General features: G+C 41.1%; 1 protein-coding gene across 5 annotated transcripts in view; it reads right to left on the bottom strand.

The window, feature by feature from the left end:
* The window catches only part of ZNF286A (zinc finger protein 286A), a 26,474-nt gene extending 9,518 nt beyond the window's left edge, over window positions 1-16,956 (bottom strand). For 2 of the 5 annotated variants that reach the window (XM_042917518.1, XM_042917519.1), the window contains exons 1-5: window positions 16,826-16,956; window positions 15,787-15,875; window positions 12,275-12,389; window positions 10,824-10,916; window positions 1,523-2,777 (exon numbers count right to left, since the gene is read on the bottom strand). In XM_042917518.1, coding sequence (XP_042773452.1) covers window positions 1,546-2,777; window positions 10,824-10,916; window positions 12,275-12,389; window positions 15,787-15,875; window positions 16,826-16,853 — 1,557 coding nt within the window. In that variant the 5' untranslated portion in view covers window positions 16,854-16,956 and the 3' untranslated portion in view covers window positions 1,523-1,545. Of the gene's footprint in view, window positions 1-273; window positions 2,778-10,823; window positions 10,917-12,274; window positions 12,390-15,786; window positions 15,876-15,975; window positions 16,051-16,825 lie in introns of those variants that run through there. The other 3 variants (XM_042917520.1, XM_042917521.1, XM_042917522.1) reach the window with 3 other exon arrangements.

Raw genomic sequence — 16,956 nt, 5'->3', positions numbered from 1 at the left:
TAAATATTTATTTCAACTTTTGCTTTTCCAATCCCACTGCTGGTTTTTGGTCACCCAAGTAACTTATGTTATCATTGTGGTTTCATGTCTTTTCTACTTTCTTTAAAAAAAATTTTTTTTTAATGTATGTTTATTTTTGAGACAATGCGAGAGACAGAGTGCAAGCAGCAGAGGGGCAGACAGAGGGAGACACAGAATCCGAAGCGGGCTCCAGGCTCTGAGCCGTCAGCCCAGAGCCCGACGCGGGGCTCGAACTCACGAACCGTGAGATCGTGACCTGAGCCGAAGTCGGACACTTAACCGACTGACCCACTCAGGCACCCCTCTACCTTCTTTGGGGCTCTGGGATGTAGCAAAGACCAACACACATATCGGGAGAACAGTAATAACAACAAAAAGTGTGGACAGACTTTTAAGAGCCAGAGAAATGGCAACCTCTTCTTCATGGAGGGAGGCTGCTTATCCTCCAATGAGTCACTGCCTTGTGAACTAATTTCCATATCTGACAGGAAGGTGTGTCCTTGTGTCTCACAGTTGCTTCAATTATTCTTCTTGACTGGGACCCTAAATATAATAACACATCGAACTCATCAACTTTTCAGACCCTCAACATCCCAGGGGCCTTTTCTCAATGCGACATAGTTTACAGAAAGCAGAATAATGTAAAGAAATGAAATCTTCACGTGAGTATAAAAACAAACAAACAAACAAACAAACAAACAAACAAACAAACAAACAAACCAGGATTCCTTCAATGCCAAAGATGAGAAAAGAGGCATTTGACTGAAAACTACAGTTAAGAGGTTGACCCATTCTCAACTTCAGGGTAATTCCAAGGAAGTAGAAAAAGAAGATCTACACGGTAGAGGGCAACAATTATCTAAACTGATGACCAGCATAATCTTAAATGAATGTGACTTGGAACCTGCTGTAAATATTCTATTTATGTGCATCAAATGAGACAGTAGCCTTTGGGGCAAGGAGAGGATCCAAAGCATATTTCAACTTTTAACCTTTAAGTTTTATAGCTAATATAAAAGAAATGACCCTCTCTGGAGAAATGACACTACCTGTATTATCTGGAGATCTACTTTGGATCCAAAGAGGAACAACTCTGTGCCTTCCTGATGATAAAGATATGGGTCCTCTGCCTAAGTTAACAAACAAGAATTTCCGTACAGAATGAGAAGCTATAAACAGGGCTTTGATGTGACAAAGAGAGGGAGGGCCCAGATCTCACCACAATTATATTGCTATCCACTCCCAAGGATTTCTTGAATTTCCACGAAAGGGTATTTGGTGGGGGTGGGGGGGGGGGGGAAGGGGATCAAAATTTGAGATCCCTAGCTAGAAGCTTTCATACTGATTCAATCAGTAGATAGAAGGAACATTCTGTTTATGGCTCAAAACTATGTATTATGCAAGTAAAATCAGATGCATACACGATTGGTCCTCCAGCAGCATTTTATGGGTATTCCACCTAAATGCTCAGGTATTCAACACAGTGATAAAACCAACTTACATTTCTTCACATTCAGTAATTTTTCAGAGTTGCTCTTCAGTATGAATTCTTTGATGTCTGATGAGGGATGAACTGCACTTAAAGCTTTTCCCACATTCGTCACATCTGTAAGGCTTCTCTCCAGTATGAGTTCTCTGGTGCTGAATAAGAGCTGATGAATGAATGAAGGCTTTCCCACATTCATTACATTTGTACGGTTTCTTTCCAATATGAATTCTTTGATGTTTAGCAAAATTTGAGCTCCGGCTGAAGGTTTTCCCACATTCGTTACACTCATAGGGTTTCTCTCCAGTATGGATTCTCTGATGCTGAACAAGATGTGTGCTCTGGCTAAAGGTTTTTCCACATTCGCTACATTCATATGGCTTTTCTCCAGTATGAACTCTCTGATGTTTAGTAAGGGATGAGCAGTGGCTAAAGGCTTTCCCACATTCCTGACATTTGTAGGGTTTCTCTCCAGTATGAGTTCTTTGATGTTTAATAAGAGCTGAGGAATGAATGAAAGCTTTATCACATTCATTACATTCATACGGCTTCACTCCAGTATGAATCAACTGATGCTGTACCAGATGTGTACTTCGATTAAAACCTTTTCCGCATTCATTGCATTCATACGGTCTCTCCCCAATGTGAATTCTCTGATGTATCGCGAGGGATGAGCTTTCTGTGAAGGCCTTCTTGCATTCACTGCATTCAAAGAGAATTCTGGTATGAGTTCTCTGATGTTTAGTTAAATTAGCTCTGTGGCTAAAAGATTTCCCACATTCATTACAGCTATAGGGTTTCTCTCCAGTATGGACTCTCTGGTGTCGAATAAGCACCGAATGGTAAGTGAAGAGCTCCCCGCAATCGTTACATTTATGAGGTTTTTTCTCTTTACAGGTTCTTTGCTTTTTCATTAAGTTTGATTTCGGTTTCAACCTCTTTCCAAGTGTATGGAAGGCATAGGATCCTTTGGGAACTCTGTCTTGAGTGAGAAGAACAGACTTCTGACCAAAGTTTTTCCAATATACGTCATGCTCATGAGCTCCTTCTTCGGGGAGTGAATTCACATGGGTGAACATTTCTCTCAAGGGTCTCTCCTGATTTCCTTGCTGATTCTCTAACCAATTTTCACATTCAAGAGTTGTTTCCAAGCTGGAGTCATAGACACCGTTTCCTGTCAGTCTGTCTATTACTGTGGCTTGGCATGATTCTTCTTTGGAAATATCTTGCGCTGAAGTTGAATCTTTGCCCTCGGGTTTAGCCTCCAGGTCTGAAAGAAATTGGAAATGCAAATTTCCTTCGTTTTCAGTGCTCAACAAAAAACAGTTCTGTAATAGCTAATGAAGATGAAACGCATGCTTTCGAGGAGTAGGTGGATTTGACTTTCATAAGATGATTTGCAAAGAGAAGCAAATGAAAGGAAACAAATGCACAGACGTGGAGAGAATGAGGAGACCTTATCCAGGACAGTCAAAAGGGGATAAAGATGACCGGAAATACAGGAGAAGGAGAGATTCAGATATGGAGCAATAATACATCACTGGATGAGCAGGTACTGAGCACACTAGATCAGCAGAGGGGAGAAAAATTCTTACTGAACATCGACTTCTGTAATAAATACACGGTTATCACTTCAGTGTAGAGGACGGTCATGACGCCTAGGTTTCCAGACACCCAGTCCTACTCGTGTCCAAATACGCGTCCCATTTCCAGTCTAATCTTCCCTAACAACGCTTTTATAATACACCTCTGATCAAAAATCTATGATCGCCCAAAGATATAATGGCAAATATATGAAATTATACTTACACAAGACTCCTCATTATAACACTAGTTGAGACAGCAAAAGACTGGTAAATCTTAATATCCTACCTATGCAACAGAGAACTCATTAAACACATGATGATGTAGACATACAACTGGAAAATCTTAATATTCTACTGTAGAGAACTCATTAAATACACTATGATGTAGGCATAAAATGGAGTACTAGGCAACTCTTTTAAAAAGTCAGAAAGGTTTCCATACATAGGTATGAAGTTCTCTCCAGGATAGAGTAAATAATTTTTAAAAAAAACCAGCAGGCTGCAAGTAAGGGTGTATAGTTTCCTACTTTTTGTGTAGGAGAAAAGGGGGGGGGGAGGGAGATACAAATATACATACATATTTAGCTATATCTTCAAAAACCAAGGACAGATTAATGAAATACTAGTAAAAATGGTTGCCTATGGGGAAAGTATCAGAATAGAAGAGGGCAGGGATGGAAGCTAGATCTCTTTATTTTATTTATTTTTTAATGTGTATTTATTTTTGAGACAGAGAGAGACAGAGCATGAACGGGGGAGGGGCAGAAAGAGAGGGAGACACAGAATCGGAAGCAGGCTCCAGGCTCTGAGCCGTCAGCCCAGAGCCCGACGCGGGGCTCGAACTCACGGACCGTGAGATCGTGACCTGAGCTGAAGTTGGAGGCTTAACCGACTGAGCCACCCAGGCACCCCTAGATCTCTTTAAACATATTAGAATTTTTATATCCAATGTAAAACTACTTCATAAAACTAAAATAATTTAAAGAGTGTGCGTCAAAGGAATAGATTGGTCAATCAAACAGGAGAGCAACTTCCGAAAGAGTCAAGGATGTGCGGCTAAAAACAATACAAAGGTGATATTTCAGTCAGTCAGTAAAAGGAAATTTGCTTTCCAACAAATGGTGCTATGACAACTGATTAAACATTTAGAAGAAAATTAAGTTAAGGGCGCCTGGGTGGATCAGGTGGTTAAGTGTCCGACTTTGGCTCAGGTCGTGATCTCACGGCTCGTGGGTTTGAGCCCGGCATCAGGTTCTGTGCTGACAGCTCAGAGCCTGAAGCCTGCTTCAGATTCTGTCTCCCTCTCTCTCTGCCCCTCCTCCCCTGCTTACGCTTTCTCTCTCAAAAAGAAACATTAAAAAAAATTTTTTTTAAGTTATGGTTTAAAAAATAATTGTATAATGTAATGTCTCAATACTCAGAAGATCTGCATAACTCAATGAACCACTATTTTCGAAAAGATCAGTAGATTTTAACAAGAGTTACCGCTTGTCCAGTTTCAGTGTGGATCAGAACAGCCACACTTATCTGAAAACACCTATAAAATACTCCTCTCTTTTCCAACTATATATTGGAATGAGGCTGGATTTCTTTCACACAAATCAACCAGAACAACGTATCACAACAAACTGCATTCAGAAGCAGGAAAATACAGATTTACAAAAATGTAAAAGTGTGTTTTCAGTACTTTTTTTTTCAGCAAATAGTTGTTTTCATAAAAATTATATCATTTGCATTAACATGTAATGGGTTTATAATTGCTTTTTTTTTTTTTTAAGTTTATTTTTATTTTTGAGACAGAGAGAGACCAGAGCATGAACGGGGGAGGGTCAGAGAGAGCGGGAGACACAGAATCGGAAGCAGGTTCCAGGCTCTGAGCCATAAGCCCAGAGCCCAACGCTGGGCCCGAACTCACGGACCGCGAGATCGTGACCTGAGCCGAAGTCGGACGCTCAACCGACTGAGCCACCCAGGCGCCCCTATAATTGTTTTACATATAATTTTTTTTAGTATTTATTTTTGAGAGAGACAGAGCGCGAGTGGGGGAGGGACAGGAAGAGAGGGAGACACACAATCTGAAGCAGGCTCCAGGCTCCGAGCTATCAGCACAGAGCCTGATGTGGGGCTCAAACCCAAAAACCGTGAGATCGTGACCTGAGCTAAAGTCAGACGCTTAACCCACTGAGCCACCGAAGTGCCCCTATTTTTTTTCCCTAAAGTTTATTTATTTTGAGAGAGACAGAGACAGTGTGAGTGGGGGAGGGGCAGAGAGAGAGCGAGAGAGAGAGAGAATCCCAAGCAGGCTCTGCCCTGCCTGCTGCGCAGGACCTGATGCGGGGCTTGAACTCACGAAACTGTGAGATCATGACCTAAGCCAAAACCAAGAGTCGAACGCTTAACTGACTGAGCCACCCAGGCGTCCCCTATTTTTGTTATTTTTAAATGAATAACTTAATAGTTTAAATTGCTTTCAGTTTCATTTCTAATACAGGAAGTATTGGTAAATATAAACCACATAAACAAAAGCTCGTGAGGGTCGTCAATAATCTTAAACTGGATCCTTTGATGCCAGAGTACCTAACTAAGAACTGCTAAGAGTACAGAAACAGGGAGAGTATGTGTGAGATAAGGTTGGAATGATGACGAAAAGCCAGACTTTACAAGACTTTGTCGACCTCAAGGAATTTGATTGTTTTCTAAGAGCAACAGGAAGACACTTCAATGTTTCAAGCAAAAAGATGACACCATCAGATTTGTATTTTGAAAACATCACTCTCACTGTAATATAAAGAATGGTGGAAATCTATGGGGGCAAAGGTAGAACTGAGATTATCTGGGTAGTCCAGGCAAACAAAAGAGAGATGGAGGGATGCTAAGAATGAAGAAATATTTACAATAAAATTAGATCAATGCAGTGACAAATTGGAAAAGGAGAGAGAGGGAAGGGTAGAAACCGTTCACAGATTTCTGGCTTGTGCAATTTGATAAGACAGCGGGTGTCGTTAAGACAATGATTGGAAAAGGATTCTCCTGGGTGGATGGAGAATTTGGGCATATATCAGGCAACCAGTTTCAAACGTGCTGTATTGAGGCGTCTTAAACATAAGCAAATAAAGACATCAAATAGTTACACAAATGTTTAGAACAGTTGGCCCAAGGAGAGGTCTAGGCTGGAAATACAAATTTGGGATTCATCTAGATAGTGATATCATTTGGTTGTGGGAGAAAATAGAGGCTGCAAACAGGTGGCCAGTGGGACAAATCTGACCCTCAGACTTACTGTATTTGGCCCACCCTATTTATACAGATTTTTTTAAGTTTTATGTATTTATTTTTAGAGAGAGTGGGAGGGAGGGGCAGAGAGAAGGACAGAGAGACAGAGAGAATCCCAAGCAGGCTCCAGACTGTCAGCACAGACCCTAACAAGCGGGGATTGAACTCACGAACTGCAAGATCATGACTTGAGTCAAAATCAAGAGTTGGATTGACTTCAAATTCTTTTTAAATGTTTTTATTTATTTTTGAGAGAGAGAGAGAGAGCGCACAAACATGGGAAGGACAGAGAGAGAGAGAGGGAGTCACAGAATCTGAAGCAGGCTCCAGGCTCCGAGCTGTCAGCACAGAGCCCAAAATGGGGCTCATACGTGTAAACCACAAGATCATGACCTGAGCTAAAGTCGAACACCTAACCGACTGAACCACCTAGACGCCCCAAGAGTTCGATAGACTTTTTTTTAATGTTTTATTTACTTTTGAGAGAGAGAGAGCGAGCACAAGTGAGCGGGGGAGGGGCAGAGAGGTAGACACAGAATTCCAAACAGGCTCCAGGCTCTGACCTGTCAACACAGAGCCCAACGTGGGGCTCGAACTCAAAAACCCTGAGATCATGACCTGAGCTGAAGTCAGATGTTTAACCAACTGAGCCACCTAGGTGCCCCAAGAGTTGGATTGATCTTTTTTTTTAATGTTTTATTTACTTTTGAGAGAGAGTGAGAGAGAGAGAGAGAGAGAGAGAGCAGGGGAGGGGCAGAGAGAGAGGGAGACACAGAATCTGAAGAAGGGTCTAGGCTCTGAGCTGTCAGCACAGAGCTTGACTCAGGGCTCGAACTCCCAAATCGCGAGATCATGAACCGAAGTCGGACGCTTAACCAACTGAGCCACCCACGTTCCCCAAGACTTGGATTGATTTTAACCGACTGAGCCACCCAAGCACGCCAGAGAGAGATCTTTCCAAGCACTAATCAAAAATTGGAAAATTTAGGAGCACCTGGGTGGCTCAGTCAGTTAAACATCTGACTTCAGCTTGGGTCGTGATCTCAAGGCTCGTAGGTTCGAGCCCCTCATCAGGCTCTGTGCTGACAGTTCAGAGCCTGGAGCCTGCTTTGCATTCTGTGTCTCCCCCCCTCTCTCTCTGCCCCTCCCCTGCTTATTCCATCTCAAAGATAAATAAACTTAAAAAAAACTGGAATATTTAGAAGATTGTAATACATTAAATTTGTACATTAAAAAGCACCCAAAACTGAAGAACAAAACCTAGAAAAAACGTCTGACAAGGATTAAATGCCTCATGTATGAAGAGTTCTTGCAGCTCATTTAGAAAATGGCAAGATCTCCTGTAAAAAAAGGGAGAAGGGTTACAAATAAGCAAGGCTCAAAAAGTGATATGCCTACATGGGGAAAAGATGAATCTATAATCACAGGGGAAGATTTTAGAACTCTCAGTATTCCAAAGAATAAGAGGATTTAAAAAAGGATATTAAGACAAGATTTCCTTTTGGAGATATACACACTATCAAGTATAATTAAAATAATTATTGTGATAATTAAAACATATTATTGCAGCATGGACAGATAAGTAAGACCAGAGATCCTAGAAACAGACCCAAGTATATATGGGACCAGAGTTTACCAGAGTTAGGGTTACAAATCTGTGACAAAATATAGATTTTTCAATAAAAAGATGCTGAATTATCAGTTTTAAACATGGGAAAAGATAAAAGTAGTTCCTTATTCACACAGTATGCAAACCCCGAGTATCTACCTGCAAGATAAAACTTGAACATTTTAGAATAAAGTATAGATTATCTTCCTGGTGCTGGAATAAGAATTCAGAAAAAGCATAAAGTATATAAAAAAAATAATAAAAGATAGGGCACCTGGGTGGCTCAGTTGGTTAAGTGCCTGAGGCTTGATTTCGGCTTAGGTTACGATCTCGTGGTTTGTGAGTTTGAGCTCCACGGCTGGCTCCGTGCTGACAGCATGGAGTCTCCTTGGGATTCCCTTTCTCTCCCTCACTCTCTGCACCCCTCCCTCAAAATAAATAAATAAACTTAAAAAAAAGATAAATCTGTTAACAATAAAATTTTAAAATTCTGCACGCGTAAGACACCATAAAATAGAATAAGCCGTAGAGAAAAAGAACCAATATTTTTTTTCTCACTGATTCGTAATGGTACCTGTCATATATCAGTATCTAAAATATGTAAAGAACTCCAACAAATCAAGAAAAAGGTGTGAATGGCCCAATTTCAAAAAAAAAAATAAGGCAAAGAATGTAAGTAGGTAATTTACAAAAGAGGAAACCTGAGTAGCTAATGAAACATACGAATTACTAAAACTCGTAACCAGAGAACCATAAATTAAAAAACATGAAATTTCATTTCACACCCATCAGACTGACACAAATTACTACATCTGATAGCATCACCTGTTGGCCCGGATGAAGGTAGGACCTTGGCGGTCCCTAACGAAGCCAAACATGTGATACTTGAAGATTCAGTCCATCTTATCCTGGTTACGTACCTAAACCAAATCTCAAGACGAATATAAAGACTCAATAAAAGGACGATCATTGCAACTCTCTTGTTAACAGCAGAGAAATTAAACTGTTCAGTTCACGTACACAATGGACTTACTCCACAGCAGTTCAAATGAACACAATTCACATGTATTAACATAGGTACTATCAAAATACAGTGTGAAGCTGTAAGAGAATTGGATTACAAAATAAAAAGTACAACATAACACTATGCACACATAATTATTACTATTTTTTTTTTTTTTTAATCTTAGGGAGAGAGAGAGTGTGTGAGCGGGGGAGAGGGACAGAGTAGGAGAGAGGAAACACTCAACAGAGCCTGACACGGGGCTGGATCCCATGACTCTGGGATCGTGACCTAAACCAAAGTCAAGACTGAGACAATTAACTGACTGAGCCACCCAGGCACCCCTACAATTGTTCTTTGACGTGTATATGTATATATGTGAGTAACTACACACACACACACACACACACACACTAGAATGATTCACCCCAACTGGTTACTTCTAGGGACAGAGCGAATAAAAGGACTTTAAATCTGTCCCATTTTTTACTTCTTAAAAAGATATCACACACCTGTAAGAATGGCTAAAATGAAGCAGACGGACAATATTAAGTGCTGGTGAGGATGTGGGGCAACTCACATCCTCTGCTAGTGGGAGGGTAACTATAATTAAGACAATGACTTTGGAAGCCTATTTGGTGCCATCTACCAAAATACCGGCCCCAGGATCCAACAATTCTACCTGTGTGTTTGTCCAACAGAAATGCATATACCGACATACCTTGTTTCATTCCACTTAATTGTGCTTCGCAGATACTGCCTTGTGTTTTGCTTTTTACAGATGGAAGGTTTGTAGCAACCCTGCATCAAACAAGTACATCAACGCCATTTTTCCAGCAGCATTTGCCCACTTGGTGCCGCTGGGTCACATTTTGGTAATTCTTGCGGTATTTCAAACTTTCTCATTAGTGTTGTATTTGTTATGGCGATCTGCGATCAGTGATTACGGTTTGCTGAAGGCTCATATGACAGGAGTTTTAGACAACATTTTTTAATTAAGGTATGCGTGTTGTTTGGTTTTTAGACATAATGCTATTGTACCCTGTAGCGTAATATAAACATAGCTTTTACATGCAACGGGAAACCAAAAAATTCATTTCACTTCCTCTGCTGCAACACTTGCTTTACTCTGGTGGTCTGGAACCAAACCCACAGTATCTCCAAGACATGCCTGCATGGGTTCACCGGAAGACATGTAAAAGAATATACAGGGCGGTCTTCTTCATTTAGCCCCAACCTGGAAACTACCCACACGCCCATCTCAAGAGAACAGATAAACTGGTATATTGACATAATGAAAGACGGCACAACAAAGAGAATGAACTATAAGTACACGCGAGAACATGGATGTATCTCACGGTCGTGTTCAGTGAAGAAAGCCGGACATTGGAATATACAGTAGGATTCTGTCTAAATGAAGTTCAAGAACAAGTTCTATGGTGTTAGAAGTTGGGATAAGGTCACCCTTGGAAGGAATGAAGGGACAAGGGTGCTTCTGGGCTGGTGAGGTTGCTTCTTCATCTGGGCAGTAGTCACATGAATGTGTTCATTTGCGAAAATTCAAAGAACTGTACAGTTATATTTTTATTTTGCATTGCAAAATAAAGAAACAAAGGCCAAAGAAGCAAAGTATTGGCACATGTCTGGTTTTGACCGTGAACACGTGTGTTATTTTATTTTCTCAACTATTATATTATTTAAAAAGCTGTATAATTTAAAATAAGATATTAAAAAAACAAAAGCGCGTAGGTATTGCCAGTATTCTTTTTTAAGCACAGAAAAGTGTCACTTTTTCGCTGTCCTGTGGCGTTACTGTTTCTGAAGACTCCCATACATCTGACTCACCTGAATAGCTGCTTTTGGGGGCTTTTCTCTCAAGCATCAGTGGTTCTTTTCCGCTCTCCAAATTGTAGTTCTCAGATTTGGAAACTGGAAGCCCTGCTCACAGAAAGAAAGAGAGAGAGAACGAGAGGAAGGAAGGAAGGAAGGAAGGAAGGAAGGAAGGAAGGAAGGAAAGAAGGGAAAGGGAAAGGGAAAGGGAAAGGGAAAGGGAAAGGGAAAGGGAAAGGGAAAGGAAAGGGAAAGAAAGAACAACAACAAAAAGAAACAGGACTTAACTATTTGTGATGGGCACAAAGGTCTATTCTAGAGCACAGTCCCAACCCCTTGATCTACAAAGATAGGATATTAAAAGAAGATCAGAAATAAGGGAGGATGGACCTTGAATGGAACTCAAAATATCTACAGCAAGAGTCTGGGTCTGGTAAGGAGTTTACATGCACTGGAAAAGGCAAATATATCTGCCGGTCAAAAAGAAGAGAATTTCTCAGGGCACCTGGCTGGCTGGCTGGCTGGCTCAGTGGGGAAAGCACATGACTCTTGATCTGAGGGTCATGAGTTCAAGCCCCATGTTGGGTGTAGCGCTTACTTAAAAAAGAAGACAATTTCTCTTTATTTTTCTATTGAGGAAGTTCCAGAGAGACACTGCAGGTGAGTCCTTAGCTTAGGGAAGAGGTAGAGAAAGTGGGACCTCAGTGGCAGCACCAAAAAGTTGTGCCCTGTGGCGACTAGAGTTTTTGTCTCCTTTTTAATAGTTTTCCCCTTTCTTCCTTCTTCATTTATCAGAACCCACTTTCTTAGGGAATTTATTACACAAGCGCAAAATTAATTCAAGGCAAAAAGCATTAAATTAGAAAATGATGGCAACAAATTATTGATACAAATAGAACTTCTGAATGTTCATGTGTAAATATCACTGGGAGACGATAACATAGTTCCTTCTACCCCCGAAAGAACACATACATGGGGGAGAACCCATTCGCACATTCCCACACCCACACACCCTTCACGGAAGTGAGCGTGAGATCCACACTGGCCAGAGAGTAATTTCTCTCTCTGAGAGACTTATGCCACCTTAGAGCTGCCGATGGCCATCTTTGCCGCATGGGGAGAGCCTGAGAATAAAGCTAATATAGGGCAAAGCCAAGCCACGTGATTAAAACAAAATAAAGGAGATATCTGACAATATTTATAATTTCCTGAACCAACATTCTTATGCCCTTTAAGTTAGTGTGAAATAGGTTCCTGTCATTTGAATCCAAAGAATTTTGATACAAAACAAGCACAGACATTTCACCAAGAACCAAGGGCAGAAATAGATTTTCTCTGGGCCCAAAGGGATCAATACTTCATGATTTCTGAATGCAAAAGTGAATGCTTTGTTAAGCGAGTTCACTTTCAATAAAGTAATGACGTCCCCAAAGCAGATTCGAGTCACAATGAGAACCCATCCTTACAAAGCGACACCAGGTTCCTATAGTTCTCCAGCATCACCTCCCTTTGGGCAGGATCCAGCTTCCCCCACTCCTCTGGGGTAAAGTCCATGGCCACATCCTTGAATGTCACTGATGCCTAAGACACAAACATACTTTTGTTCACATCTTTCACTCAACAGACTCAATTTCACCCCCCGATTTCTGATGGCCCCAGAGTAGATGTGTAAAATACATGCGTGAGGGAAACGGTTGTGATAAATGACAAGCCTTGTCATGTATTCAAATTCGGAATACTCCAAAGTCACTGGGTATCACCTATGTCCTGGATTCAATATGAGAACCGAAAGAAGACAGACTGTGGTTTGTCCATTGAGACCACAGTTCTTCTGGGAAATGAAGAGCTGAAACATGAACCAGTGAGTCAACAATGCAATTTGGCAGAGTAAACAAAAAAAGAGCAGAGGAAAAATGATGCATGTCTGCATAATTCTCCTGGTGAGTCCTCAATAAAAACTCAAAGAATTAACCTAGCCAATCAGAAGATGAATTGAAATGCAAAACTTGCAAAGGAAGAAGTTATGGAATGAAAAGATTGGCAAAAGGCACCAAATCCAGGTAGGCATGGAATTCAAGGCAAAAAGCATTAAATTGGAAACTACCAGCAACAACTGAAGGCACAGATATAACTTATAAACGTTGTAAATATCATAGGATTAAGTTTATATAACACAAAATATATAAAAGCTGTAATAAATTATTATAAGTGAGATAAATGTTAACTTTCAGAGAATCTGAATAGAGAGTATATGAAAACTCTTTTTACAACATTTCTTTAAGTCTAAAATTATTTCAAAATAACATTTCCAAAGTGGAAATGATCGGAGATTTAAATAACAAGAATTAAAAAAAAAAAAAACAAGAATCGTCCTTGAAAAATAAAATGAAATATAAAAAAATCATTAAGTAGCCACTAAACAGACAAGATATTATGAGTAAAAAATGAACCTGGTCCTATAATCTGCATATATATAGCTGAAATGACACTCAACGGGAATTAATTTCCAGATTAAAAGAAAAAAAAAAAAAACAGAAAAATGCCAACTATTGCACAAAAGGCAGGAAACAATACAAAAGAACAAAGCATAGCAAACAGAATTATAAAAATCACGTGGTAAAAATCTGAAACATAACAAGTAATTAATACGAATTAGTTAATTTACTTCATAAAAAGGTGGGGTTTTTTTGTTTTTGTTGTTTTTAAATGTTGCATCCTCTTGACAGAAAGGGCTCTCAAAAAAAAAAAAAAAAAAAAATCCAAAGTTGGGATGAGAGGGAAGTGAAATATACACCACACTGTTATCCTCAGCAGGGAGAAGTGGGGGACTGAATCGGGGAAAGTAATATTACCTTTATCTTTATAAATGTCTGTGCTGTTCACCTGGTTACAGCGAGCAAGAATTAAAACTTTAATCTTTTAAGAAATCTAGTAAGTTAAAGACAAAAAATAGCCCAGGAAAATTCTAGTAAGAAAGTTGCAAAGTTGGCATCAAGCAAAATCTAATGCATTGCAAAAGACATTTTTAAAAAAAAAAAATTCCATAAAAGGTTTAATCCACCCGGAAGCGATAACAATCCTGAATCCATTATCAAAGTGTGGAAATATATAAAGCGCTCACCTTTCCCTTGGTACCTATACCCCGATTCTCCTCTGGCTGCTATGCTTGGCTACTTTTAGTATAGTTCAGGTGGTATTAATTCCATCCCTGACGCATGGGTGGGACATATATTTATAAGGGTATGTGCAGGTATATCCCCTAGGTCTAACCAGTTGGAAAATTACCATCAGATCTGGCCAATAACGATGCCAGAATGTGCCTAGTGCCCATTAAAGAGTTAATTCCAGGACTTGTTGGAACGAGTAGGAGAGAAAATGCCTTTTTTTCCTCTGGTCTTCAACACGGGAAGATGTAAGCCTAAATATGTTAGGAGCCAGCACTAGGAAAAAAAGTCTGCTTGACAGCGAAACCCAATGAGAGAGGGAAAAAAAGGTCACTGAAATGGATAGAGTAAGTTCTAATAATACTGTTTGAACTGTATACCAAGCTTGGATGTTTCACTTATGTTAGTCAATAACTCTTTTTGCTTAAGCCAGTTTTGAGTTTTCATGAGCTGCATCTTAAAACTTCTTTTTTTATTTTTTTATTTAAAAAAATTTTTTTTTATTTTTTCATCTTAAAACTTCTTGACTAATACACGCTTTGAGATTCATGTAAGGCAGTGGAGAAACCAAGGGAGACAAGCAAGTATATAGAAGGATCGTGAGAAGGGGTGCTCAGCCCGAAGAGCGTGTGACTCTTGATCTCGGGGTAGTGAGTTCGAGACCCATGTTTGGTGTAGAGATTGCTTAGATAAATAAAAAACTAAAAAACTTTAAGGAAAAAAAAAAAAAGGATCCTGAGAAGTCACTTTTCAAACAGTACGAATGTGCCAGTGTCTACTTTTTTGCTTCGGATTATAGTAGCAAAAAGAAAGGCTAATTGAGGTATGCCACACACATCATGGGGAGCTCTGTCTTCTCCCCAACTTTTCAAAATACAAATAGTTAAGAGACTAATACACTGTTTGCCCACACAGTCCAACCACCACTCGAATCAACAATTCTTATTATTTTCCCTTGGGAAGGGGGGCGGATCGGGAAGTAAGCTGCAGACGTAACACTTCACCTCTAAAATACTTCAACATTCATCAATTTGGAGGGCTGGATTCTAATTCTTTAAATTAAGCCTTCAGGGGCGCCTGGGTGGCTCAGTCGGTTAAGTGTCCGACTTCAGCTCAGGTCATGATCACGCGGTCTATGAGTTCAAGCCCTGCATCAGGCTCTATGCTGACGGCCCAGAGCCTGGAGCCTGTTTCAGATTCTGTGTCTCCCTCTCTCTCTGACCCTCCCCCGTTCATGCTGTCTCTCTCTGTCTCAAAAATAAATAAACGTTAAAAAAAATTAAAAAAAAAAATAAATTAAGCCTTCAGGGGGTGCCTGGGTGGCTCAGTCCGTTGAGCAACCGACCTTGACTCAGGTCATGATCTCACGGTGGGGCTCTGTGCTGTCAGCTCGGAGCCTGGAGCCTGTTTCGGATTCTCTGTCTCCCTCTCTCTCTCTCTCTCTCTCTGCCCCTACCCCGCTCACACTTTGTCTCTCTCTCTCTCTCTCTCTCAGATATAAATAAACGTTTAAAAATAAAATAAGTTCCCTAAGTTACCAAGCACAGAAAGAGCATAAACAGTCCAAGAAGGACAATGCTCCTCCTATGCCTGTTGAATGACAATAAATACTAGCTGGAGAGGGTACTCGGGGTAACTAGAAGACATTTTCTACGGAGTGCATTAGATACCCAAGCAAGTCTCTTAGAACTGGAACCCAGGTCTCTACTCGAGCTCTAGCGGACAACAAAAGCCCACCCTAAAAACAAGGGGGTACGTGTGTACTCTGAGAAATCAGGCGGCGTTTTCAATAATCGGTAGGGACTCCCACTCACCTGGGATCTAGCTGTGAGTCGCAGAGCTGCCACTTCCCCCTCTTCTGTGCTCCGCTCTTGGGAAAGGGGAGCATCCTGGGAAGACAGAGCTAAGGGCAAGAAAGCAGTGATGATGGGGCCTGGATCCATCTTGTGACTCCGATCAGCCAAATTCCCCCCCACCCCCACCATACGAATGAAGCTCCCTACCAGCACCGTAACAGAAGGGAGCCCCAAACAACCCAGGATCCCAGCGTCACGGCCAATGTCCAGAAGCATTGCTACAATTATAACACATTCTGGAAGATGGCACTCTCTGATCTGGAAAGCAAAAAAAGTCCGTTTGATCCCTGAGCCGAACGTCCCTATCAGAAAAACAGACTCAACCGGTTTTCAAAAAGCATCCTGCAAGCTTACTTGAAAACCGGAGACTGCTGTATCCCATCTCCAAATAATTATCGTTTAGTTGAGTCTGCGGTGAGATCTAGAAATCTAACAAGCACCCGGGCATGTAATTCTGATGTAGGAAGCCAAACTTCAACAAAGACTGTTCTGGTAGCACTGGAAGTCAGTCACGGACTTCTAGGCCTGTTTTCTCCTGTATAACACAAAAATCCCTTGCTTTTTGAAATCATAGGGCTGTTGTCCAGACAAAAAGGCATAAAAGGTATGGGAAATACTTTTGCCAAGCAGAAAGCTAAGTTCTCAGACCGATGATTGAGGCTAGGATGGCATAATCATCTGGGAAGAAGAAGGTGGGAGAAGAAGGTGGGAGAAAAAGTAATCGAGGCTATGTTCACGCCTTAGAAGCTAACATTCCGCTCGGACTTTGGGGGTGGCTTTGAAGGGTCCATTGTGCGCCCAGCTGGAGAGGAAAGGGGGATGGATCCCACACCAAGCCCTCCCTGCTCACTCAAAGAGGCCATCCGTCCCCCAGACAAAGGAGACGGACAGCACTCTCAACCAAGAGCCACCTCCTGTAAGGCCAACTGATTTCCCTTCAGGAGGAAGGAATTTGGCCCTTCCACAACACAAGTTCAAATACTTCTGCAACTCTCACCTCTCTTCTCGTGCACATCGGTCTCCATGATCACCACCTGCTCCCGGTTCCGATCTCCCCCGCCAGTTCAGACTTCTCCGGGCCGAACAGTGAGAAGCCTCCGTGGCCTCGTCGTCCTCCCTCCTGCCTTC

Source organism: Panthera leo, chromosome E1 (genome assembly GCF_018350215.1).
Source record: "Panthera leo isolate Ple1 chromosome E1, P.leo_Ple1_pat1.1, whole genome shotgun sequence".
Taxonomy (NCBI): Eukaryota; Metazoa; Chordata; class Mammalia; order Carnivora; family Felidae; genus Panthera; species Panthera leo.
This window is presented reverse-complemented; position numbering and strand designations above follow the sequence as displayed.